The sequence below is a fragment of the Pangasianodon hypophthalmus genome, chromosome 2 (genome assembly GCF_027358585.1).
Source record: "Pangasianodon hypophthalmus isolate fPanHyp1 chromosome 2, fPanHyp1.pri, whole genome shotgun sequence".
Classification (NCBI taxonomy): Eukaryota; Metazoa; Chordata; class Actinopteri; order Siluriformes; family Pangasiidae; genus Pangasianodon; species Pangasianodon hypophthalmus.
The window spans coordinates 8,956,167-8,983,957 of NC_069711.1; the positions used below are offsets into that span (position 1 = coordinate 8,956,167).

Sequence of the window (27,791 nt, forward strand, 5' to 3'; positions counted from 1 at the left end):
GTTTATCCTGTGCTGTGTGCATGTTTAATATCTTACTACTGGGTTTTATCAGAACCTTGCTTATGTCACACGATCTCATAAAAATTATTTTGCTGCCGGGTGTCAGTCGGGACAACTGGCAAATAAACCTTTGAGTGCCTCCTGTTTTCTGGTTAAATAACACTCGAGCAAACTGCGCCATGCGGAAAAAAAAAAAAGTTTCTAAATGTGCCAGTATGAATTAAAGAACCGTCCACTTCCCATTTTCAATGCAGCAGGAAGTGTACCAACATTTTTTTTTTTTTTTTTTTTTTTTAAATACACTAGGAATTTGAATACGTTGTTATGTATTATGTTTCTAACAGAAAAGACCGTTGCACTTTACATTTGCTATTAAGGCTATCATGGGAAGAGGCTTTGTTTTAAACAGTTTTATTGGCCTTGAATTTGCATTGATCTTGAGAGCCACCTGTTTCCTTACCTATTTACAGAAACTAGTATCTTTGCACAAGTACTGGTGTTCCACTGGGGAAAGAAGTTTACTGTGATTCGAGTGATTTTTTGCACGTGTGTTCTGTTTAAGCATTAGTCTAACACCTGACCTCAAATCTGACCTTAAAGCCAATCTGGAATTTCTACCAAAGCATCCAAACAGAGAGACATCTCAAACTTCTTTTTATTACATCTTAAATAACAGTACATTTTAATATAGTATCTATCTTGCATCCAGCTTTCTGTGGTACACCAACAGACTGAAATTAAATACAAAAGGTGAGGAGTGCGGAGCTCTACAGTTAATGATATATTATGACAGCTAATTAATGATGAGAAAATAAGGGGGGGAATCCATTTTAATTGAACTGCAATTAATCTTTACTGGTGGCAGCACACACAAATACATCACAATTATTGTACATTATCGCAGAGAGAGAAAAAAAAAAAAACATAAAAAAAAAATTCACAACTATCAAAGAAAGTGCATCTGTTTACAGTGGGGGAGAGGGAGGGAGGTGTATGGGGGGGAGAAAAATCTGCCATTTCAGATGCCATTTTCTAGACATAGGAAGCCAGAACAGAGTTTCTTTGGACCCATTCCTCTGTTAATTTGAAGTTGAGCAAAAATGAGACTAAACTGCTGTAGAACAGACGTCTTTCTAACCGTTTACATTTGAAGAATCGTTACTGGAGCACAGGGGCAGAGGAATTCTACAGGAAATGTGTAGGTCTCATTCAGTTTTACACTTGGGTGCATAGCTTTGCCAGTAAAAGTAAACGATGTGTACACGGTGTGAGAGAAATGACTGGAATTTAAGCTTCAGCTGTTACAAGGTCTTACCACATTTCACCATCGTAGCAGAGATCAGTAGATCAAAAAGAAACAAGCACCTGCTTAAGCATTTCTACAGCATGCGACTATGTTACTTCATGGCAGATGAACAAAAAAAGGTTAAAGTTTTAAGAATTATTTTCAGACATTGATTTGTACAACATTTCATTCACAGATTATTACCTGTATTTTCAAGCACAAACAGGGATATCTGTTTTTAGAAACTGGATTTTAAAAAAAAAAACAAAAAAAAAAGAAAAAAGAAAAAAAAAAAAAAAAAAAAAAAAAAGGCCTTCTGTCGCACGATCTATTTAGCCCCACCAATAATAGGCCATCCCTGGACTGAAGAGTCACAAACGCACAAAGTAACTCCAATACAAAAAGTAAAACCAGAAGAGAAGCTTCGAGGTTAGTTCAAACAATGAACCTCTATGAAAAAGAGGACTGGGTTGTAAATTTTATTTTCTTTGTTAAAATTCACTCTTGATGTGATTAATGGCATGTGCTTGGTTAGTTAACACGTAAAACATTAGTCAAGTTTCTTATTGTGCAAACAAAGCTGACAAGACTGGAAAGAAAAGTAGCTAGGATATAATGCTGCATTCGCGTGCAAGTCAGATACTCGTATTTACAAGCAGCCATTTTGAGACAAAATGACGCGAGTACCTCAGACTCAGAAATGGTAAAAGACTTAAAAGATATGGCATATTTATGGCGTTTCTTTTCTCTTCAAGGACAAAGGACCGTTATTCACATCAAAAGTTAACTAATGCACAGATTATTACATTTTTAGAAAACTAAGGCTGTTCTTATTACCCAGTAATTGCTGACAGCTCAGCAACCTTTGAACAAGATGAACAGTTAAGAGTTGAAAGCTGCTTGGGTCTACCACTTTGTTGCCCAAGACTATGAATCATGACTTGACGAGTGAGCACACTTTTTCTCTTACGGCATCTAAAGTCACGCTCATGAAGACTACTTACACACACACCCGCACACTTCCAACACACACACGTGAGCACGCACACACACTCTAGGGCAATCTAGTGCACCAATTTACAAAAAAAAAAAAAAAAAAAAAGAAAAAAGAAAAGAAAAGAAAAGAAAAAAAAAATCTTCAGAAAAGGCTGCTATTCCTTCCATATCTAACCTCAGCTTTCTACACGTCTTATTTTGTCTCTAACATTCACCCACAATTTTACAGGATTAAAAGGGTTTTTTTTTTTTTTTTTTTTTTTAGACTGGAACATATTTAAAAAGAATGTTATGAAGGAAAAAAAAGATCCAAGAATAACAAAGAGCCTGATAAAAGTCTAAAAAGAAATAAAAGTTAAATAATTTGTACAATTACACTCCAACATTTGCTTTCTAGACACATGATACATAAGCATGGGATGATAGTGTTTGCCAGGGTGACACAGAATGGTCTGAAAGGGAATGCACAAAGTTATTCTTTAGATACCACAGGAATTCTTCTCTTTTTTTTTTTTTTTTTTTTTTTTTTTTAGGTGGGTGATAGAACAAATTGTGCTCTTCTTTGTGTAGGAAAGCCATTGTTTTTCCTTAGAAGTTTTTTTTTTTCTTTTCGTGGTGGTGTCTGAGTCAGTTTTGTTGTTGTTGACGATGCTGTGAAATTTAACATTCTAAAGTTGGAATGGTCTTCCAGTCAACTTTGGAGTTCAAATGACATCTAAAAGGATTACAAAAGGAGAAACTGTGAGAAGAACAATTAGAATTAACAAGCAGAAATATTAACACGCCAAAAAACAGTTTAAAAACAAAAGATGCTACAACAAAATATCACTGAACTGTCCATAATGTAACGTGACTGCTTTCTGTATGGTTAGTAGAAATACATGATACAGTACAGTTAACACACAAATATTTACAGCAAACCTGCGACACTTTTCTGTAATTTGACCCAACATCCTGCTTTTTATACCAAGTCTAAAAATAGCCACTTCCTTTTACTACTTTATTTCCTCATTGCATTCTGCCAGTGTGTGTTTCAGGGATGACTTACAGTAATTTAAAAATGAGATTTAATATAATTATAATTATTTATATTTGCGACCATCTACTTGCATCTATGATGTGCGTTTAAAAGTAAAAAAGAAGCTGCGGCTTACTGTGTCGGACATGTTGTGTTGAAAGCACCTTCTGAGATCAGTTCCAGATCTTGAGGAAGCTGTCCCAGGACCCTGTAGCCACAGCCATGCCATCATCAGTCACACCCAGACAGCTCACACGGTTGTCATGGCCAGCCAACACACCTGCAATAAAGCAACACATAATGAAGACATTATAATTAGAACCGTTTGGATTATACGGTCTGGCAACCATTCTGCTTGACAAATAACCTCTATTCATTTGCGAAAATTTGCATGGTTATGTAGAGTCATGCTACAGCACTGTGATAAAACAAAGGTATACTTGGCTACGCAACAGTGACAGGGCTATATTACTCAAGAGGCTGGTTTGCATTTAGGACTCATTCAGAATGATGTTGCTGTTATTCTGCACCTGTCCAAATAGTGAGATTGTGTGCCTGTATCACCTGCACGGTCGGCCTTCAGGCTGTCCCAAACATTGCAGTTGAAGTCATCATAGCCAGCGAGCAGCAGGCGGCCGCTCTTGGAGAAAGCCACTGAGGTGATGCCACAAATGATGTTGTCGTGTGAGTAGACCATCAGCTCCTGATCTGCACGCAGGTCAAATAGCCGGCAAGTGGCATCATCTGAGCCGGTGGCAAACGCGTTGCCATTAGGGAAGAACTGGAAAGGGACAGATAAAGTGTTCACAATTTTGTGTTTATAATCTCAGATACATAACAGACAAACAGGAAACGTAATGAAATATTCACAAAGTGAGCAAATGTATTGAAAGTAATGATGCTTGTGACTAAATGCTTGAACGTGCTTGACTGTTAGCTATTCATAAATCACATAAATGTAGGTCTACTACTCACACAAATGGCGTTAATGTCAGACTCGTGGCCAGTAAAGGTCTGTCTGCACATGCCTTCGCGCACGTCCCACAGCTTAGCCGAGGCATCGCAAGCTCCAGACACAAAGGTTCTCGAATCCGGAGCCAGAGACAGGCTCATCACATCTCCAGTGTGTCCTGCGAAAGTGGTTGTCTGCTGACCGGTCTCTATATCCCAGAGAGCACTGTAGAATACACATGCACACACAGACACACTGTTTACACTGACCAAAATGATCTTCATAATTACCTTAAACCTTTCTAGCAGTACACTGGCGTTCCATTCCAACGACGGAATGGAAATCAACTTAGCTGACATTTTCAATCAGTATAAACAAATGAATTATTTTATCACCCCAAGTCTGTTATAAGTTTAATCAGGACACTGTTTGCTTTCTGTGTGTGAAGCATCATGACTCTATTTAGCTGCTGGTGGGCAGGGCAATGGGAAAATGGAGGAGATTGAGCCCCCTGCTGGGCAAACAATTCATACCTCTTCACAATAACACTGGCACAGAGATAAAATGGACAGCACAGCTAAAGCTTTCTTTTTTTTTATTGTAAAACACTTTATACAACTGCCACAATAAAACAACATTTAAACCCAATATCAGACTTTTATAAAATTTTAACTTCCTTACATTACCTACAAAGACAAACATTCCCAGTTTTATAAATTATGCACATATCCATCAGTATAGTCCATCAGCGTTACTGAAAAAAGAAAAGAAAAAAAAAAGCCAAGTTCCACATTTAGTCATCTCCAAAATGCACTAAGTGTTTGAGTATCCCACCCCTAATAATTTAGTACTGCCCCTGTGCTTAGTTATATATTGCAGTGATGCACATTTGAAAATAGCACCATCTACACTGGCTATGCTGAACAAACCGTGATATAAATATTAATAGGTCAGTCTTCCTTGATTGGCACTCACATGGACCGACTATAGAAACATTTAGATTTCAAACAAGACCTCACTTGCCAAGACTGACCATTCAGAGACAGAGCTACAACAATGCGTAAACTCCTCCACCCCCACTTTTATGCCCACACCTATTGGGCTGAAGCTGTTGATATGCTGTCAGTCAGCAGGGACAGGCCAATCAACATGTAGAGCCACACGTGTTTGTTGTGCAAGCAACCTTGATGGCTGTTCACACACGGTTGTCCTCCCCAGAAGCTGATAGAGTAAGTTTTGGCATGTTTTAGTCCCTGCAGCATTTGCTTCCTCCGATAGCTTTTCTCTTGGTTTTTGCTCAGCTCGCGATTTATTAGTATCTTATAATGATGGGGTGATCCCGAAAAAGCCTGAATTTGTTTTGGAAGAGTTTGGAAGAAGGTTTTTAGGAGGCAGACACTGTGGATTCAGCTGAGGAGCAAGCATCCCAGCAAGGACCCGGTTCTTGAAATGTAAGTTATGTCGCTTTCTATTATTTCTAGTCTGTGCAGTATTCATTTTCACTGCATTTTTCCCCCACATGTAACTTAACCCTAACCCATGGCACTGCAGCACCCACATGGAGCTTTCCACTGCAAAACTGACAGCTCCCCCTCCCCCAGAGAAGCAGGGTTACTCATGTATCACCCATTTGAGCCAATAGGAAAGCTAGTGCTCAGCCTGCAACACAACCTGAACAGCACAGGTGGCACAATATTAACGAGGACAATGTGCCTCCCGTACATCACTTTTCTCCTGCCCACACTTTGGGGTACAGCTTGATAGCAACCAGCAGCACTTCTCTGGAGCTGTTCCAGTTATATTTTGATAAAGCCACAATCAAGAGTCTCTACAACAACACAAACCTGTATGCAGAGTACAAGCAGAAGAAGGGTATGTAGACACCAGTGAGTCCTGTAACTAGTCTGAAGATGTGTAAATTCCTGGGCCTTTTCATTTACTGTGGCATACCAAAGCCTAATAAATTCACAAAGAGTTTGAGATTTGTGGAGAAAGGATAAGCTCCATAATTTTCCATTCTCAACCTCCGTCACTGCAGGCTACAGATTTGAGGCATTATTCTGGAACCTGCACATGAGCAACGTCAAAGACGATGAGCAGAATGATCAGCTAAAAGGCACCACTGGCTACGACTGGCTCTTTCATGTGAAGCCCCTCAGGAAGCAGCTCTCAGTGACATGCAAGGGCATACTACCAGCCTCACCAGAACCTGATAAAAATAGTAACCACAAAGTCTAGAATTGTGGATTTTAGTGATGTTGCCACAAGTTTAGTGTGTCTGATCCAGTGGAAGAGGCCATGCTATCCAGTGAAAACTGAACACCTCAACCTCTGCCAAGAGAGACAAAGCCTCGACTGGGAGAAGACAATGTACTTTGCCTTCAAAGGAAGAAGTACAGCATGACTATTTACAATTGCAGGTCTTGCGATGTGTTCCTCTGTGTAGTTGGCCGTCTTTGTTTCACTGAGTAGTGGTGATGTCAAGGACAGCCAAGCTCAGTGATATGCCCTAGACTCTGACTCCTGAATTGTTTTTTTTTAATTCAGGTTTTTTGCACTTTTGTTCATGTTTTACTAGTTTATATTTTGCACTCTCATACATGTAAATAGTTATTTCTGCCTCCTAAACGTCCATGTCATGGAGGTGGAAATAGCACCTTCTGCATGCTTGCATTATATCAAACTGCTCTGGTGCTAATTTCAATAAAGTTTAAAAGAGATGAGTAAGACTATTTGTGAAACTGCACATTTTATGACTGAGTTTCATGCCATTACCATTTGTTATTTCATTTTGTGCCATATTTTTGTGACATTTGTTGGTGGTTTGGGCCATTTTGAGATGTTCTTCTGTGAGATGTTCTTCATTGCTTTTTTAAGCAATGCTTGCTATTTCTAGAAGTTTAAGATAACTCTTTCAAATTCTGGAAGCGTATAGTAAAAGCACTTGGGGCAACTCACAGAGTAGGAATGGGATCGCTATCACCACTTACTTTGAATATAGTGCCCCCTAGCAGGCTATGTAAACACAAATACTTATGAAAAACTGCAAATTCTTCAAGAGTGTCTATTTCTTTCAGTGTCTACTTTAAGCCATTAACCACTACTGTGACATGACAAATAAATTCAATGCTAAATATGGGCACCCCCAAAACAAACAGGCAGAGAATAAATTTTTTGGCCTCTGGGAAAAACAGTTGAAAGTCTATATAGCAACATGTTACTTTAAGATTCTCAGCAGTCTGAGGGAAAAAAGAAAAAGAAAAAAAAACAAAGAGTATGAGTACAGTGTGTGGAACCACAGGGGACCATATCAGTGGTTCATTTCTAAACGTTTCAATCTAAATAATACATCTGAACCAAAACTTAACAGGCTAGATACACCATCTGTAGCCATGATATTGTACATAAATACATAAATCTCTCACCAGGTGGTGTCACCAGAACTTGTGACAATCTGGTTGTCATCAAGAAAGCGGCAGCAGGACAGGTATCCTGGAACCACAGAGGAATAGAAGTCAAACATTCATATAAAATAAATGGTCTGCAATCTGAATCATTATTAAACATCTATTTACAATATAACTGGTATAAATCATGCTCCTTTATCGATGTCCTCAGACAAACATACAAAGGGTTCTTGGCCAGAGTTTTATTGTGGGATTAAGAGCTAGATGTAGCAGCGTCAGCTGTCGCAAAAGCATGGTAGTGCTAAACTGTGGCATTGTAGCAGAGAGCACCACTTCAGATGTCACTGCTAATGGACGGCCAACAGTATGTACAAGTGCACGCACACTGATAGCACCCCAAAAAGCAAGCAAGCATGTGTATGTGTGTGTAAGTCATATCCACAACCTGTGTGTCCAGCCAGCTCACGGCTGACGCGCACATTGCCTTCGCGGGTCTTCAAACTGTAGATGGAGCAAATGTTATCTAGGCCTCCGCAGGCCACGTAGTTTCCTGAGGGAGCGTAGGCACATGTCATCACCCAGGATGAGCGCAGTGGGATAGCATGGACCTGAAACATACATCCCATTCTTGTATAATGTACTGAAAAGTGTCTTGGAACAAACCTTGATACTTGATCTTTCAATATGCTGCTAATCTTGGCTTACCTTGTTTGTAGTATAACTGTCCCAAATAATGAGTTTACCATCCTGGGATGCACTGACCAGCAGCCTACATGAAAAACAGCACGAAAGGTAATTTCAGGCAGTAATGTGACCATTACTACATAAATGCAGGGTACACAACTTCAGTAACTTGAGAGCCACTCACGTGAATAAGCATCTCTAAAACTTTCTGCAGCATAGCCATTACTTAATGGTAATAACTTTTGCTTAGTCATAGCATCTACAAACATCATCTTATAACATAAATTTAGGAGTACAAAGCGATACACCACAGTTCTAAATGCAAATGCGTTCACCAAAGAGTGAAGGGAACTGTCTGAATTAGACTAATAGCAACGAGTGACTACTCGCCGTATGTTTTTACACTGAAGCTCAGATCGAGCAATATTCAAATCAAATTACAAGTTTCCAAAACTAAACATGCTTATTAAGAAAATTAAATAGAATATGGAGTTTCTTAATAAAAACAGAATAACAAGCGATGTGGTTTAATTAATGGTATAAGCTGAATTAAGACCAGGGCATAATAAAGAATGTTAATTATAACAATATTTTAACAATATCTACAATTTAAATCTCTAATTTAATCTGTATTCTCTTCAACCATGAAATCCTCATATGCTGATACATGTGTGAATTTATTTTAATGTTAAATAGCTCAGAAAAACACTTCAATATGCATAGGAATCATTTTCATTCACTGCTTTCTCTCAGCCTCCAAGTCACTAAAAATCTTATAACCAAGTAAAATTGCAATTTGTTTTGACAGAACCCGGTATAGACCCATGCTGCCCTAAATAACACACTAATAAGATAGCACAATATTCATTGCTAAATTTGAGTACCTGGAGTCAGAGCCCCAGTGCATAGCATAGATCTTAGCCAGATGTCCCCTCAGTGTTCGCCTTGTGCGCATCTGGATTCTCCCCACAGGGTCGATGTTGGCTGTTATCTGTAACCAAATTCATACCTTCACCTTCTGAAGTTCACAAAATGATGACCAAAATATTTTTAAAGCTGGATAATCTAAGAATAAAAGGCTCTAATACGTATCATTTTCCACTGAGTAATAAGGTGTTACCTGTGATAGTGTGGCATCTGCGCAGGCTTTCCTCGCATCCTGAAAAACAGAAACATGAATTTAAATAACTGTGAAGTGGAAATGGATATAAACAACATAAACGGAGATCTAGTTCTAGTTTAAAAAGGGATAAGAGCTGCAGTTATCCTGCATAACTAAATATCACTGTAGAAAATGTCAAAGGAATATTTCTAAATAAACATCCATCAGATGAAGATTCTAATTTAAACCTTTATAAATAGTTCAAGTTACATATTCTCTTTCATTTGAAATATGAGTGAACACACAAAGAATGGGTGTAGGAGATAATGTTTGCTACTAATTGATAAAGACAGACTTAAAATGGTAAACATTCAAAATATTTTCTTTAGAAAGAAATGCAGAATACTTTGCATTAAAACAGTGTCAGTCATGTAAAACAGCAAGTTTTTTTTTTCAGTAAACACAAGACAACCATTCAAACAGTATTAGGTAAACTATGTAAATCGTTGGTTAACATATGAAAATGTCTCTCAGTCATGCAAACTCTGCTTTCATGACTGACAGGAATATCCCTACTAAGTCTGCTAGGCAAAATGACTATATGGGAAATGACGTGGAATTAACTGCAGTTAGTTTAATACATAAAATGAACAATTTCACTTACCATACTGCACTGTATAATTTTGAAATGCAGTCTGCAATTTAGCAGTGACAATTTACACTCACTGGGCACTTTATTAGGAACACCTGTACACCTACTCATTCATACAATTGTCAAATCAGGCAATCAGCAGCAGTGCAATGCAGAAAATCATGCAGATATGGCCCAGCAGCTTCGGGTAATGTTCACATCAACAATCATGGGGAAAAATATGAGCAAAGTAATTTTGAGTGTGGCATGATTGTTGGTGCTAGACGGGCTGGTTTGAGTATTTCTGCAGTAGCTGATCTCCTGGGATTTTCACACACAACAGTCTCTGAAGTTTACTCAGAATGGTGCAATAAAGAAAAAACATCCAGTGAGTGTCAGTTCTGTGGATGGAAACGCCTCGTTGATGAGAGAGGTCAACGGAGAATGGCTGACTGAAAGGCTATAGTAACTCAGATACGCACTCTGTACAATTGTGGTGAGCAGAAAAGCATCTCAGAATGCACAACACGTTGAACCTTGAGGCGGATGGGCTACAACAGCAGATCACATTGGGCTCCACTTCTGTCAGCCAAGAACAGAAAGCTGAGGCTGCAGTGGGACAGCTGAAGGCTGTAAAAACATAGCCTGGTCTAATGAATCACGAGGCACACAGATGGGTTAGAATTTAGCACCAAAAGCATGAATCCATGAACCCAACCTGCCTTGTGTCAAGAGTCCAGGCTGGTGGAGGTAGTGTAATGGTGTGGGGAATGTTTTCTTGACACACTTTGGGCCTGTTAACACCAGTCAATCATCACTTTAATGCCACAGCCTATTTGAGTATTGTTGCTGATCATATGCATCCCTTCATGGCCACAATTTACCCATCTTCTAATGACTACTTCCAGCATGATAATGCACAATGTCACAAAGCATGGTGCATTATCATCTTCTCAAACTGGTTTCATGAACATGATAAGGAGTTCAATGTTCATCAGTGGCCTTCCCAGTCACCGGATCTACATCCACTAGAACATCTTTGGGATGTGGTAGAACGAGAGATTCACAGCAGGAAAGTGCACTGAAAAATCTGCACGAATTGCGTGATGCAATCATGTCAACAAGGACCAGAATCTCAAAGCAATGTTTCCAACATCTTGTGGAATCCATGACATGAAGAATTGAGGCTTTTTTGAGAACAAACAGAGGCCCTACCCAGTATTTGTATAGTGTTCCTAATAAAGTGCTCAGTGAGGGCATCTTTATAGTAGTTCTAAAATGAAAAGTTCAGATTCTCCAGATTCCATTGTAAACACACCTATTTTAAGGTTTGGGCCCTAATTATCTGATTTAAAATATGTCGCATCAATAAAAATGACTGCATTTGGGTAAGTTTTTTTACTTTGGGTAAAGTTTTTACTTTTAAAATGTTTGGGATTTGTGTCCTTGCAGCCTCTCTCAGCAGCATTTACAAAAAACTTAGACTCTGATTTATGATAAGGGCTGAGCAGAAGCCCAGCGTCAAAGTTAATATCGTAAAAAGTGTTTGTTTCTTTTCCAGGATTCAGATAACTAGACTGCAACATCTCAGACTGTGGGTACCACTGCACCAGCTGTGAATAAGGAAGAGACTTTTTGCTTTAACTAGAATTATTGTACACCACAAAAAGTTTAAATCATACGAATTACATAGACAAGTAAGAGCAGTTGAAAAAATGGTGGGCCATTTAGATCATATTAATTCATGCAGTGATGATAAGCCTTGCATTTGCTGATGGGTTTCTGTGAGACAAACTACATCCTTTAAACAGTCATGGCAACTGTAACACACGGTAAAGCTGGCATCCATATTAAGAACCTTACTGAGAGTCAAATAAATGTGTTACGACCTCAGTAGTGCTGTGTTAACAAAATCCAGAAGAAAACTAACACTGTACAAAAAGTCAGTTTTAATTATTAATCAGCCTTTTTTTTTTTTTAAATTATATTATAGTGCCCATTACAGAAAACCATAAGTGGATAAATCCAATGTTAAGTAAAACTGCTAGTATGGGGTCCCAAAACAATTGCATATGGATCGTCTGCAGCTCACCACCATTTCAGAAACAGTTATTTTTAAGATATTTTAAAAAGAAAATGAATGTTGGCCACTACTAGTTTCTAGTTTGAACACTGGGTGTCACCATCATGTAACACTGACTCTGCTACCAATCCTCTCCTGTTTCCCTTCCTCAAAACGCAGACTCAGGTTAATTCTGTAGACCTACATTAAATGTTACCAAATGATTAGACAGACAACAAAAACAGCACGTCAGGCATTTAGAAGAAACTGTTTCGTTAAATTTGGGAGCATTCAGTCGCTGTAATGAAGGAATATATTGTCAAGAGACCGTTAAACAAAAGTTTAGACTTGGTGCAAAGTGACAGGAAGTTCTAACAACTTACAGCCTGTGAGCACAACAAATTCGTTTCCTGCTCTCATGCTAACTGAAATCTTTATCAGAACTACGTTCAAGCATGCAGCTGATGCTTCAAAACAGCATTTTACTGCTGCTTACTGTGAGTCAGTAAAAGTGTGTGTGCATGTGTGCACGTGTGTGTGTGTGCGCACGCAGGAGAAAGTGTGTGCAGGAGGTGGCTCTCACTCTGATCTGGTTTTTCAGCTGCTCAGCCTCCTGGCGTAACTGATCCAGTTCACTCATTTTCTTCTTCTAAAGCTCTTCCTCACTCCTACTGCCGGGACACACACTGATCTGTGACACAGAAAGAAATTACACACAGAGTTACAGCTGAATTGTGAGATACCATAACACATGACTGCTTAGCAAGTTAGCTTTTGAAACAGAATCCCACTACAGTATATAAGTGGATTCTGAGACAAATTTTAACAAAACATTTGCACAAAGCATTGCAGACAAAACTCAGGAAAAAAAAAAAAACTCATTGATAAACATTCAGCAATTAGTCACTATAGCCTCCTGAGACTCAGTAATTTCTTACAGTAGGATACACAGAATATCTGTTGCGAGTGTTTGAAATGCTGTCTCACATAGGGCAGAAAAGTCATCACAGTCATTTTCTAGTTATTTGGCTTTGAGGAAGCACAACCTAAGGTCAAGGAACATGATGAAAAGTGCACAAAAAGAGTTTCGTACATGAATGAAACACTAAAATACATGAAATACAAATTGTGTGTGCATCCTTACTAAATTAAATGCTACCTGTAACAATACCCAAGAAAAGAGTCATGAGGTGATGCAAGTTATACCAGGTAAATTACTGAGACAGAGTGGAAACATTTATTATTTCGTGATGGCTAAAATTATATAAATAGGGGTGGACAAATCAGCAACATTAGCTAGCCCACTGGGTAAGTAAGAGCTCCAACGTGCTGCTCAGGCCCGTGTTGAGGCTGTCTGGAAACCTAACTGACTAGGCTACAATGCGTATGTGATTATTATCCTCTCCATGAAGAAGCAGTATTTGTTTCAGCTATGAGACTTGGTGTTCTTGAGCTGCACTCAAAAGATATTAGTCGAGCATTGGTAGCTTTTTAATTTTTTCTCAATATGTGTAACTGCGAGGTAACTGTGTAGTTGCGAGAGAATTACACGACTACTTTGAAGAACTTTATTTTGCTTGTAGGTGTTTCCACAGACCTCATAAGATCATCCGTCAACCGTTCAGGCTAACTGGGTCAGTGTTTAAGGTTAAGGGTTACTGATCAGAAGGTTGGTGGTTCAAGCCCCAGAACTGCCAAACTTGGGCCCTTGAGCAGAGCACTTAACCCCACCTGCTGCAGGCGTGCTGTATTATGGCTGACCATGTGCTCTGAACCCAATTCCAGGAACTGGGACCCCAAGCTGGGTCCCAAAGGGTTCTTCTGCTTCGAAAAGTGATAAATCTGCTTAGTAAAACTGTTCTACCGACAGCCAGAACACACCTCAGAATTCAGAATACAGCATTACAATGCTATAGCTACAGCTTCAACACTGTGAAGCACATTAAGTTTAAACATGGTTACATCGCAAATGAAAACTGCTTTGAAACAGTCAGTAAACGGAAGGTTTGTTGAACCAACTTGTTCGTCAAGCAATTACAAATAAAAACCAATAGCCCAGACACAAAATCTTCTTGTCCTTGACTACTGACTTGTGCACCCTGGTTAAACATTCTCTGAACACACACTCAGAGAGAGAGAGAGAGAGAGAAAAAAAAAAAAAGCATCAACATCTGCTTGTAAAATCAAAAAGTTGTCCATTCAGATTGAACTGAAATTCAAGACCATTCCTGAAATTTCCCAACATGGGTTATGCTGCACTTTCCTCAACCATGCACACTAAAGGCATCTGTGTGTGCCAAGTCAATAGATATTCGAGGAGAACCGCACCCGAAACTGCTTAATACACAAACCGTATACCCAAATAGTAGTATACGGTTTGGGAGTCTGAGTATTCGCAACTCTGGATATAAAGAGTCATGCCAACATAACAGTGTGACTGGTCATTCTGAGAAAACAGTAACAGTTCATAATCTGCTGACTGACATAGTTACCCAACATTAGCTGGCTAGCAGAAATATAAATTCTAGTTAAAAGGGAAAGAGTTGTTCTGCTATAATCAGCTCCTGGCACTCGACTGTAGGATGGGCCTTCCCTGAAGCCACATGCATCTGATGCAAAATGTTAGCTTGAGACAGCTAGTTAAAAGAAAGAACACGTCACATCTGGTTGCTAAAAGACAAAGTGGTAGGTGAAATACACATAGTGATGGTGATATAATCAAGTCTGAAAACTAAACTACTCGCTCATTGCCTTTCCCGTTAAGCAAGAAAAAAAGGCCAGACATCAGCCCTGAATCCTTTTTCCCCCTTTTTATTTGACTGTTTCTCTCTCTCCCTTCCCTGATTGGCTGTGGATTCCCCTCCCCCCAAACCCCACTGCATAAACAGACTTCTTTCGTACCTAAACCATGAACTTACCTTAGTGACAGATGTAAAAACAAACAAACAAACAAATAAATACTTTTCTTATGGGGCTTGCAGTCAACAGCACATTAATATCTAATGTAGTTTTTAGAGTGTCCACCAAGAGAAGGCATTAAGGCACTTGGTAAACAGCACCATAACTTGTGTCTGAATGCAATCCATAGCATCCTGTTTGTTACTGGAACAGGCTCTCATCCTCTCAGCAATCACCTGATTAGAATCAGCTGACTCACAGAGTAACAGAGCTGCAGCCAGTGGCCTAGAGGTACTTCAGACTGCCTCCTACTGAGTCACTACAGGAGTGCTGCAGCAGTGAAGCCTAGTTTTCAACGCTGTTAGATTTGAAGAATGTAAAGTAAGATTAAATAATTATGGTTAAAGTAGCATACATACCTGTTAAACTGTCTTAGACAGGAAATTATCTGTTAAAAGGTAAAATCTAATATGATACATGTTTACTTTGAACAGTGTCAATACCCTTGAATCCTATTGATAATGCAAAACTAATATGCAGGCAACAGTTTATTCAGAACATGCTTTTAAATGCTCAGATAAAGCCACGGCAAGAAAATAGCAATGTATAAAAAAAAAAAAAAAACAACAAGACGTGCTTTCACCCAGTACTCCTTTACATTTAATACCTTGGGCCCTTGTATGATTGATCGCCAAAATCCTACTGTCCTGAATGAAGAAAGTACCCGTATCCATGCTGAAACTGGTTCATTTTCTTGCCCAGCGTCCATTCATACCAAATAGAGTGCACTCAGACTCTAATCCTTCACCAGGATTAAAGCATTTTTACACTAAAACAACAACATTTGAATGTGGTCTGGCTGTATTAACCAGGAAACTTTTCAGGAAAGAGGGAGTTTTCCCTGCTTGCCAATTATGCGTGCAAATGCAGTGCACACAAGGATAAGCCATAAATAAACAGCAGTCTGGCTTGTGCTAGCTTGATAACTGAAATATCATAAACATCTACAACATACAGACAGATGATAAAGGAAAAACCAAAACAAACTGTCTCAGTCAGGTGCCACCAGAACAGCTTCAGTGAGCCATGGCATTGATTCTACAATTCTCACGCTCGCACATGAAGGGTGTTTACCAAAGACTCATTTTCACCCCCAAGTGGCTTATGAGTTGCTATCGGCAGAACAGAAAGATCACTACTTAACCAGACTTCATTGTTAACAATGCGGTTACACATGGGTGTAACTTTGTTTTGAGAAGTGCTTAGAGACACGTGAAAAGAGATATTCATATGCATAGAAAGCGTTTCTGAAGTATCCCGTGGAAAAGACTGCGTCAACTGAAACCAGCAGCTTTGTACAACACAGCAATAATGGGTCAGTAATAATGTAACAGTAATAAGATGACAGATGTTTTGGAAGCCTTTTAAAATTTCTACTTCACTAAATTACATCACAAAAGTGCTCACACTATACAGCGCCTCACAACATAGGTGTGAACACTGTGCGACGAAAGTTAAATACCAGTGATGCTGCTAGTTACGTCAGTGTGAAAACTTATACAAGCAGGCAGCACTCAGATTGCGCACATTTGTGAGTTGAAACTTCTAAAGTAAAGGAGAAGCCAAGGAATATGGGATGCTCTTGCCATTGTTCAGTAAGGCCTGCTTCCATCACCTGGCTGTTTTCGTGATCTTTCCCTTTGACTAGCAGCAAAGTTGATTCAAACTCACGAAACAAGCCAGTCACTTGCGGCTACATCGTGACGAGGCCCACACGACACAAACACCATTCAATTTTGTGAAAAATATTTGTCGCCACCTCAGACATCTCGATGGAATACGTTTATCTAGCATTGTTTACCCTCACGCACTGTGCAAGTCACGTGATTTACTGTGCACTTCACAAGCAATTTAACCACAATTTAAAAAAAAAAAAAATGGCTTCAACAGCAAACTGTCTATCCAAATCATGCCAAAATTGTACACTGTATGCTCAACTTAATATGATCATATCCCTGTACATTGCAAACAAGAAAAGCAGTAAAATAACTATTAGCCGTGCAGATAATTAGAGTTTTTATAACAGAGGAGACATTTTATTCCAGATACCACCCTCACCGTCATCCGAGCCAGGCTGATATTTTCAGAAAGAGTTTGGATCACTTTCTGTTGCTAGGTGTTATTAAATATTTTAACATATTACTCTTTTAATGTAATAGATACATGTCTATTGTGTCCCCAGCGTAAACTATGCTGGTTTTCTTTAAATGGGAGGACACACTGCACTCTCCACTCTCTAATATAATCATTTCTACACTAAACTTTTTTCTTTTTTTACTCAGGATTTAGACTACTGGTTTACATATGTGCCAGTAAATCAGTAATGCAAAATGCAGACACAAACATCAACTAGGAAAACTGAGCTAGCTAAAGGTCTGTTAAGGTAATACAAGTATACATACTGTTCTTTACAAAATTGGACAAAGAATTGTGAGTGAGAATCATGCTCTCGTTTGTAAGCCAAAAAATTCTCTTTCACTGGGTTGAGATCTGGTGACAAAAGTTTTATACTCAAACCATTCAGTGATCCCTTGTGCCCTGTGGCTGGTGGAAATTCATAGTGGAAGAGACCACAGAAATGGTTTATCATAAAATAAAGTGATCAGTCTGAATAACTGTAGTGCCATCCTGGCACCAATAGATGAGGCCCAATTATACTCTTGGTCTCCCAGCCACAGATGGCTGTGACACCATCAAGATTCAACAATTTTTAAATATTTAGTAGTGTACAGCTCATTGGAAATGAGTTACAAGTTCTTTTCTGGGGATGAAAAATGACTCGAGATGCATTTTTTCTGAAAACCATGGCTTCTATAAACACTCAGGAATGACAAAAATCCTGAAAAATTATACAGAACCGTTAAAACCACTGTAAGTAACAGAGATCTTGCCAAGTTCTGCTGCTTAGCCAAAGAAGGAATCCACCCTCTTCTGTCCAATGCTCGCCAAAGACATGTATACATGCAGTGTAACGGCATGATAACGGAACCAAACAGTGCCAGTGTGCATGCAGGCTTTCATTTTTTTCTCTCTTTTCTTTCTTAAATACTACTAAATCAGAGTCAGGAAATCAAAGCTTGTGCAAGACCTACCTGCCTTATTCATGCAGTTTGCTAATTGTTGTTCCTACAATTTTATTTGGGTCCATGTTTGGTCTTAAAGAAAGAAAGAAAGAAAAAAAAAAACCTGCATGCAAATTAAAGAAATTACAGTAATGCTGAGGATGGCAGTGACAGTATGTCTCACAACCCTATGCTAATACTTTAATTAAAATGTCTATCCATAGACATAAGTCCCCACTATAGACTTATGAATTTTTAAGCTACTTGTTTAAAATGACTACGCAAATGAATGTTGAAATGTTTTATTAATTCAGGGACTTGCACTAAGAGTTTTCAGGATGACAAACAAGGCATGCCCATTATGATTTCATGACCTCAATTTAGTAAACTTATGTATGTATGTATGTACGTATGTTGAGGTCAAAAGTTTACATCCCCCTTTCAGAATCTGCAAAATGTTTATTATTTTACCAAAATAAGAGGGATCATACAAAATGCATGTTATTGTTTATTTAGTGCTGACCTGAATAAGATATTTCACATAAAAGATGTTTACATATAGTCCACAAGAGAGAATAATAGTTGAATTTATAAAAATGACCCCATTCAAAAGTTTACATCCCCTTGATTCTTAATACTGTGTTGTTACCTGAATGATCCACAGCTGTGTTTTTTTGTTTACTGATAGTGGTTCAAGAGTCCCTGTTTGTCCTGAACAGTTAAACTGCCTGTTGTTCTTCAGAAAAATCCTTCAGGTCTCACAAATTCTTTGGTTTTCCAGCATTTTTTGTGTATTTGAACCCTTTCCAACAATGACCGTATGATTTTGAGATCCATCTTTTCACACTGAGGACAACTGAGGGACTCATATGCAACTATTACAGAAGGTTCAAACGCTCACTGATGCCCCAGAAGGAAAAACCATGCATTAAGAGCCGGGGGGTGAAAACTTTTTGAATTTGAAGATCAGGGTAAATTTAACTTATTTTGTCTTCTGGGAAACATATAACTATCTTCTGTAGCCTCTGAAGGGCAGTACTAAATAAAAAAATACGATATTTAGGCAAAATAAGTGTACATCTTCATTCTGTTCAAAAGTTTTCATTTTTATAAATTCAGCTATTATTTTCTCTTGTGGACTATATGTAAACATCTTTTATGTGAAATATCTTATTCAGGTCAGCACTAAATAAACAATAACATGCATTTTGTATGATCCCTCTTATTTTGGTAAAATAATTAACATTTTGCAGATTCTGAAAGGGGGATGTAAACTTTTGACCTCAACTGTACATATATATATATATATATATATATATATATATATACACACACACACACACACACACACAAATATATATATATATATATATATATATATATATATATATATATATATATATATATATATATATATATATATATATATATATATATATACACACACACACACATATATATACACATATATATACACACGCACACACACACAATCTTTTCTGCCTACCATTTTCCATGTGTCTCGAATGTGTCTTCAGTAAACACTTGTGAGTGTTCTACCAAATCTATAAAAAGTAACCCAATTTCACCGGACAATATTACTAATACTATTCAAAAATGCTAGCCAATACCAAAATTCAAATGAAGTTTAGCTTACATTCGGCCTACATTGGACATCTGCCCCTTCCAAAACCCATAGGTCTTTTGAGGTTTTAGAGGACGCTATAGGATACACTGCCGTTCACACTACATAAGTCCCAGGTTTGAGTGATCAGATCAATCCTAAATTTAGATAAACGTGAAAAAGCTTTCCTCTACCTGACAGAATGAGGATGGAGTCCAAAGTTTCAATTAGCCAACTTGATGTCTGTTCTGTTTAGTATAATGCAGCCGTGCATCAGCTGAAATCTAGTAAGCATTTAGAACTGCCATCTCACCACTCTGGCCAATGTTCGGAGTTTCCTGTTCCTCATATTGAGCCTGATGCCTATTTAGAGCTAGAACGAAATCAAGTTTAGGCTAACCCTCGATTCAAAACAGCATTAGAGAGGCAGGCTCAACATCAAAACAACACATATGCCAGTCATGAACTAGCCTGAAATGTCTGCTCAGACTGGTGTTATTAACCCTTTTAGTACTTTTAGTATTATTAAACCAGAGCTATAGCCATTCCTGGTCATGGTGGATCCAGAGCCTAGCCCAGGAATACTGGGTGTGAAGCAGGAAAACACCCTGGATGGGACATCTATTGCAGGGCACCATGCACACAAAATCACACCTAGGGGCAATTTTGTGCAGCCAATCCACCCATCAACATGTTTCTGAGAGGGCAGAGGAATCTGCAGAACCCAGAGGAAACCCACATGGACAAAGGGGCACCAAGTGAACCTCTACACAGACAGTAACCTGAGCTCAGGATCAAAGCAGGGACCCTGGAGCTGTGAAGCAGTAATGCAACCCACTGTGCCACCCCAGTGAAATGCATGCTAGTCACAAAACATTAACGATTCAAGTCAGAAATTCTCAAACTGAAAGATATTCTATTATAAAATTATTTTTGTTGACTGGAGTTAAAGCACAACTTTGGGTTTTCTCTGAGTAGTCCAGTTTCCTCCCACCTCCCAAAACCAGGCAGATTGGTTACTCTACATTACCCCCAAGTATAAATGAGTAATTAGCCAGGTTTTCATCCAAGCAATTTTATGTTTGGCAAACAAAATGATTTAGCAATTTGAAGTGTTTGTCTATGTAGCCAATTGAAATGGTATTTTGCAGTAATAGTCACTTATCTTGAAACATTTTTTCTGTTTAAATTTAGTGGAAAAATATTTTTTAAATCAACACATGAAACTAGAGTGGAAACGTTTTTAACAGGAAAAAAGTACCCTCGTAATATTAAACGTACACCGATCAGCCATAACATTAAAACCATCTGTAGGTCATCAAAACATGTATAGGTCCCCCTTGTGCCACCAAAACAGCTCTGACCCATCGAGGCCTGCACTCTACAAGACCCCTGAAGGTGTGCTGTGGTATCTGGCACCAGGACGTTAGCAGCAGATCCTTTAAGTCCTGTAAGTTGTGAGTTGGGGCCTCTATGGATCAGACTTGTTTGTCCAGCACATCCCACAGACGCTCGATCGGATTGAGATCTGGGGAATTTGGAGGTCAAGTCAACACCTCTGAACTCTCTGTCATGTTCCTTAAATCATTCCTGTGCAGGAGGGTGCATTATCCTGCTGAAAGAGGCCACTGCCATTAGGGAATACCGTTGCCATGAAGAAGGGTACCTGGTCTGCAACAATGTTTAGGTAGGTGCTATGTGTCAAAGTAACATCCACATGAATGCCAAGATCCAAGGTTTCCCAGCAGAACATTGCCCAGAGCATCACACTGCCTCCACCAGATTGCCTTCTTCCCATAGTGCATCTTGATGCCATCTCTTCCCCAGGTAAGCGATGCACACTCATCCGGCCGTCCAAATGATGTAAGAGAAAACGTGATTCATCAGACCATGCCATTTTCTTCCATTGCTCCATGGTCCAGTTCTGATGCTCACATGCCCATTGTAGACGCATTTGGCGGTGGACAGGGGTCAGCATGGGCATTCTGACCGAGCTGCAGCTTATGCAGCTCCACACACAGCAAGCTGTGCTACAGTAGCTCTTCTGTGGGATCGGACCAGATGGGCTAGCCTTTGCTCCTGACGATCATCAGTGAGCCTTGGGCACCCATGACCCTGTCACCGGTTGTCCTTCCTTGGACCACCTTTTGGTAGGTACTAACCACTGCATACCGGGAACACCCCACAAGACCTGCCGTTTTGGAGATGTTCTGACCCAGTCATCTAGCCATCACAATTTGGCCCTTGTCAAAGTCACTCAGATCCTTACGCTTGGCCATTTTTCTTGCTTCCAATACATCAACTTCAAGAACTGACTGCTCGCTTGCTGCCTAATATATCTCACCCCTTGACAGGTGCCACTGTAACGAGATAATGTTTTTCACTTCACCTGTCACTGTTTTAATGTTATGGCTGATCAGTGTATATGAGTAGAAAAACTTCACAGTATTGTATTTTTCTTAATATGCACTATCTATAGACTGAACTGTACCAGTTTAAATGTTTACAGAAAGCATGGCAAAATATGCACATTCCACAAGCCTCAAATTATAAAATATAGGCTTATATAGGAACATGTCAATTTATATGGAATGTTTGTGGTGACTTGGAGGGGGAAAAAAAGAAAAAGGAAAAAAAAAAAAAAAAAAAAAAAAAAAAGGATGCACACAACATCAGCAGAGCAGCACAGCCGGATTAAGGAGAAGATATGAATTTTTAATTATAGTAAATAGCATATCTTTATTTGATAGTAAAAATAACTAATTTGTACAAACAAAGCAATACTGTGAGACCTGTGACACCAGCCTGAGGTAGAACATGATGTCATTAGGTAAAGCTTTATCATCACAAACTGTCTATTTAATGGAAACAAACTACATGCAGAAAACTTCATAAACATTTTTAAAACTTTCACTTCATGACTTGCATTATGTGTATAAAATCGATGGATGCGTAACTAATGACTGCATGTGTGCGTCTGATGCCCTGCAATGGCCTGGCATCCAATCCATGGAGAATTCCACCGCAACTCTGATCAGGATAAAGAAGTTACTGAAGGTGAATGGATTAGTGGAATGTAGGCATTAATTTAAAAAAAAAAAAAAAAAAAAAAAAAAAAAAAGTACTGATGACTCATTACACTGGGTGAGCAATGCTTCGACCACAAACAATAGAAGATAATCAGCACGATCGCTAACCAAGCCAGTAATCCTAAAAGTTAAAACCCACAGAGAGTAAATCTCTAATCCTCAAAGGCCACAAGGTTGAAAATCTGTCTTTGCCAAAGCAGTTGCTTCTTTTGCCTGTATTCTTTAAATGGTTAAAAACATACTTAAAATCTAACGTGTCACTACTCTGACTTAATGTTCACATCAAACATCAGAATGGGGAAAAAGTGTGCCCTCTGTGACTTTAGCCGTGGCATGGGTGTTGGTGCAAAGTGGGCTGGTTTGAGTATTTCATGAACTACTGATCTCCTGGGATTTTCACAGACAACAGTCTCTAGAGTGTGAAAAACATCCTATCTGTACTATCATGGGCACAGACTCGTGTGAAAATCCCAGATGATCAGTAGTTTCTGAAATACTCAAACCAACCCATCCGACACCAACATCCATGCCACGATCAAAGTCACAGAGAGCACACTTTTTCTTCATTCTGATGGTTGATGTGAACATTACCTGAAGTTCTTGAACTGTATCTGCATGATTTTATGCACTGTGCTGCTGCCACATGATTGGCTGATTAGATAACTGCATGAATGTGCAGGCATATAGGTGTTCCTATTAAAGTGGACAGCGTTGTGTATATATTGTGTGTTTGTGGTAGGAAACTGAATGGTCAGTTGAATGGAAAATGCTTTGCTGTAATGATTCCTGCAGCTATGTGCTGAGTATTGGTAAGAACTTTGGGGGCGAGTCTTTGGCCATACTACTTTCAGTCACGATGATGCACGATATGTTTGAGGTTTTCCACCAAAGCCAAACCAGACAGCTTTGAGTTTGGAGGATATGCTTCATCTATGTTGAACATGCTTTTAGCTAGTTAACATACTAAAATAAGCTAATGTTACCATATTGTCTCATAATTAAGTCAGCTACCTTTGATAAAAAAACATTATCGTACAGTAAGCAGCCTGAACGTTATCAGTTTCGATGTAAACTTCTAAATTAAAAATAGGTTCAGAAAACACAAAGCTATATGACTATAGATTTTGTCCACTAAGGTTATGATGTACATCTAATTTCCTCAAAAGTATCACAGCTCAAAATGAATCACTTAAGATGTATATAAAATATTTGTACATGTTGCAGTAAACAGGCATCTTTCAAAAATAGTTTAACTCTGACGAGTGAAAGTAGTGACTCTAAATACAAAGAAAATGTGAAATAATTTTAGGAATTCACTTTCCCTCTCCTCAAGATGCATGTCCAATATGTAGGCCACATAAAGATAAGTCAGAGCAGCATGCAAATCCAAACAAAAAAAAAAAAAGAAAAAATTTGTTCTGTGTGTTAACCATAATGCATTTACAGATTTAAAGGATGGGAATAATGCTGTACGTGAAATATGACGATATAAAAAGCAACTCAAACTGCACTCATGTGGCAATGAGAGAGTTAACCCAAATTTCGTAAACTTAGAACCAGACAAGGATTTCTACCACATTTTAGATGAAATCCAAGAACACTTAAAGGTACGGGGTTAACCATTTCAAATTTAGAGGACTTATCTATCTAACCTCAGTGGCATTGCCTTCATGCCCAATTCAAGCTCAAGATCAAGATAATGTTAGCACCAGTGTCAGTATGAGCAAATCAACAATAAACAAAACAAGTGTAAAATTTAGGACCAGACAACATGTGCACGACACTAGAGACAATACAAGTGTTCTTAAACAATATGAGTGATGCAGCAGGATTTTAAGCACAGCATACAAAAATATGCATTAATACTGAATCGGAAAGTGCAAATTTAGTGGAAGAGTACGTGAAAATGTAGAAATGGTGTAGGCAGATTGAGACCAGGAGTAGCAGGAGTGACTTAAGTATATACTGATTTGTAAAAGGATGGACACACTAGACTTTCAGGAATGCGAAATTTGTTCGGAGACCGCTGCGAATATGGGCGGCAACCGGATATGACATCAGGCACCAAGGCGTTCGTTGGTGTTTTTTTTTTTTTTTGGATTCCGACATGCTTATTTGTTTCCATGTTAAAATATACCATCAGTTCCTGTATGCAGCGACACCGCAATCCAGGCAGCTTCTCTTCTGATGTTGATTTTGTATTCTTATAAAGCTGTGTTGTATAAAACGGGATGGTGCGACACCAGTATAACCAGTGCTTCCTCCATCTTGGATTTTCTGAAGCGGTCACGCTGTGACGTGTCAGTCTTCTATTGGTCACACATCTTCACGCGATACAAATTCGCAGGTCGGCGTTCACCAAAACTTGAACATCGGAACGAAGAGAAATGCGAAACTTCTTCGCATGAGCTCGCGTATACCCAGTCTCCAGCATTCGCATGCATGTGAATGGAAGTCAGTGGAACTGAAAAGTCTAGCATGACCGCCACTTAACAGTAATGATTATACATTAGAAAGATTTATGATGAAGGGGATGGATTTTCAGATTAAGCAGGAAAGAAAAAAAAAAATCATGTACAAACCGGTCTACATATCTGAATACCTGTTTAAAAAAAAAAGCAATGTGTTTAATGGTTACTTAAACAATTTAGGGGTTATACTGCGAACAAGCTCGCAGTGAAGTTGAATATTTCACAGTAAATAAGCTGAAGCAGTGGCAGGGCCGGTACAGACCCCTCCTGTGGGCTCAATCAATGGCATGCTAATATCTCAGAGAAGGGAAGCTGAGGAGAAACAGCTCCAAACGCCATCTTGTTCGCAGCCGCTTCTTGCTCTCTAAAGCCGCCAAGCCACTCATTCCTCTCACTTATTCCCCTCTGGCGCTTTACTCGCTCTCTAACGCGGTGGATAATCATGCGTGGAAAGATAAATGCGTTTTTAAAAGATATATTTTTGTTCATTTTTAAATTGTGACTCGATTGAGAGCTGAGCTGCTCCTGTTTAATATACCGACCATCACAGTGAGTCCAATTGAACGGCTTTTATATGACTGTCGGTATGAAAATGCCATGTCTAGGTCTAAGTCTATTCCAACATGGTGGTCATGAGAAGTGGATTAGTGGATCAGGGAAAGGAATCACACAGGGATCAGACATTATACCGGTGATTTGGATCTAACTATCTAGGCTCAGGCCTCAGAGAACCACCCGATCCGCTCACCTCGTTAAACGCAGACAGACTCATTTAACACTTCTTCCAGTTTACACAGCTTCAGCTAACTGACTCAAACACCAGCACAATACTGCCGAGTCTGGACACTCTTAAATGCAACGGAGTGGTACATTTTCATGCATTGAACATTTATTTATTTATTTATTTTAGTGAAATTGCTCAAAGAAAGCTGCACAACTGTCAGCCACAGTGAAAAGGCGACCCCGCTGGATTTTGACCGCTAACCAGCTAACTTCAGGCGAAACACACGAACTGAAAACGCCAGACAAAATGCAACAAAATACAGCCAGGTCATATTTATAACGCTTAATCATCGACTTACAGCTGTAGTCTAAGCCTCAAATAAGCTATAAACCTATCTTGGCTGAAAGAAGAAAAAAAAAACACGCCAGCTGAGTTAGCTTTCTCAGCCAGCTACAATGGCTAATTAGCTAGCTAGCTGTCTTCCAGGCTACGACGGTATCACAGCTATGGAGCTAACTCGCATCAAAATACTGTAAAAGTGATGCAATGTACAAGCTTAGACGATATTTACAGTTATAACACAACCCCACAACGTGGTGCACAAGTTATGCATATTTATTTGTTTGCAATCTTGCTCAGAAGTTAAGCGTGAAAAACAGGCTGAGAGCGGTCCGCTGGCCGCAGGTAAAAGTCACAGGCCTGGAAATCTTCGTTTTGGGAAAGCTGCTGCTAGCGAAGAACTCACTGGGCATCTGTGTGCACAAAACCCAGAAAATGTACTGCTTGGAGAAAACAACCGTTAGTGAGAGTTGTATCTGGTTTGCGGTTAAGCAAACAGCATTCGCTCATTTCCCTGGCGTTTTTGCCTGTATGTAAACTGGTCGGCTAGCTAACTGTTACCATCACCCCACCCCCGTTCACTACAACCTAGTCATTAGTCCTGATAAAATACCCCTCGCTGAATGACATTTCACTTCCTTAGTCAACATTAAACCCACAACAAATGACATACCTGTATTCAGTCGTAGTTGGCCTTGCTTTATATAGCATTGACCGAAAGAAAACACCGTGTTTCTGTCAAATCCACGCATCAACGAACAAGAACGAGCTAGCTCGCTAAGCTAACTAGCCTCAGTCGGAGGAGCGGCGCTTCACTAATGAGTTCAGCTTTCAAATAATTCGATGCAGAAGGCGAGGATTAAACGCCGCGTTGGAAACGTGTCAACCAGATATCTCAACTGCGGCGTCGATTTTTTCTCATTTAAGTCCGTGAGACAAATTTGGTCAGAGTGCGAGTCCGACGGCCGCCACTTCCCGTTGCTTTTCCTTCAAGGAACACTTTTCTCCAGTTGTACTTCTCATCCGGCCATCAGAGAACAGAGATGGGCGCGGTGACCCTGCAGTCCGACTCGGGAAACCCCGCACTCTCACGCTCTCGTATACACTCGTATACACATACACACAAATGCTACTGCACTGTGCGTGCTGAAGCTATACCGTCAGGACTGACAGAAATACTGAAATACCTCAGAATACTGAAATACCTCCGCCAGGACTGAGACAAGTACTGAAATACCACCACCAGTATTGATACAAGTACTGAAATACCACCACCAGTACTGACAGAAATACTGAAATACCACTGCCAGTAATGACAGAAATACTGAAATACCACTGCCAGGACTGATACAAGTACTGAAATACCACCACTAATACTGAGAAATAC

General features: G+C 39.3%; 1 protein-coding gene across 2 annotated transcripts; it reads right to left on the bottom strand.

Moving 5' to 3' along the window:
- Positions 1–637: 637 nt before the first annotated feature.
- gnb1b (guanine nucleotide binding protein (G protein), beta polypeptide 1b) lies at positions 638–27,487 on the bottom strand. Of its 2 annotated transcripts, none has more exons than XM_053230278.1 (11): positions 27,078–27,487; positions 12,721–12,828; positions 9,463–9,501; positions 9,227–9,333; positions 8,364–8,427; positions 8,104–8,266; positions 7,677–7,743; positions 4,275–4,476; positions 3,864–4,080; positions 3,464–3,579; positions 638–2,996 (listed from the first exon to the last, which is right to left on the bottom strand). In XM_053230278.1, the coding sequence occupies exons 2-10, from the start codon at positions 12,775–12,777 to the stop codon at positions 3,473–3,475; spliced, it is 1,023 nt and encodes a 340-aa protein (XP_053086253.1). In that variant the 5' UTR covers positions 12,778–12,828; positions 27,078–27,487; the 3' UTR covers positions 638–2,996; positions 3,464–3,472. The 2 variants fall into 2 exon arrangements, with proteins under 2 accessions (XP_053086253.1, XP_026776981.1); XM_026921180.3 differs by having other exon boundaries at positions 3,436–3,579; positions 27,078–27,485.
- Between the last annotated feature and the right edge of the window lie 304 nt (positions 27,488–27,791).

Bases quoted from the DNA above. Each gene is read 5' to 3' on its own strand.
- gnb1b (XM_053230278.1), bottom strand. From the start codon at position 12,777: ATGAGTGAACTGGATCAGTTACGCCAGGAGGCTGAGCAGCTGAAAAAC. The intron at 7,744-8,103 runs GTTGTGGATATG...CTGTGGTTCCAG, and splicing joins TGAGCTGGCTGGACACACAG to GATACCTGTCCTGCTGCCGC. The intron at 4,477-7,676 runs GTGAGAGATTTA...TGTATTCTACAG, and splicing joins AGTTCTGGTGACACCACCTG to TGCTCTCTGGGATATAGAGA.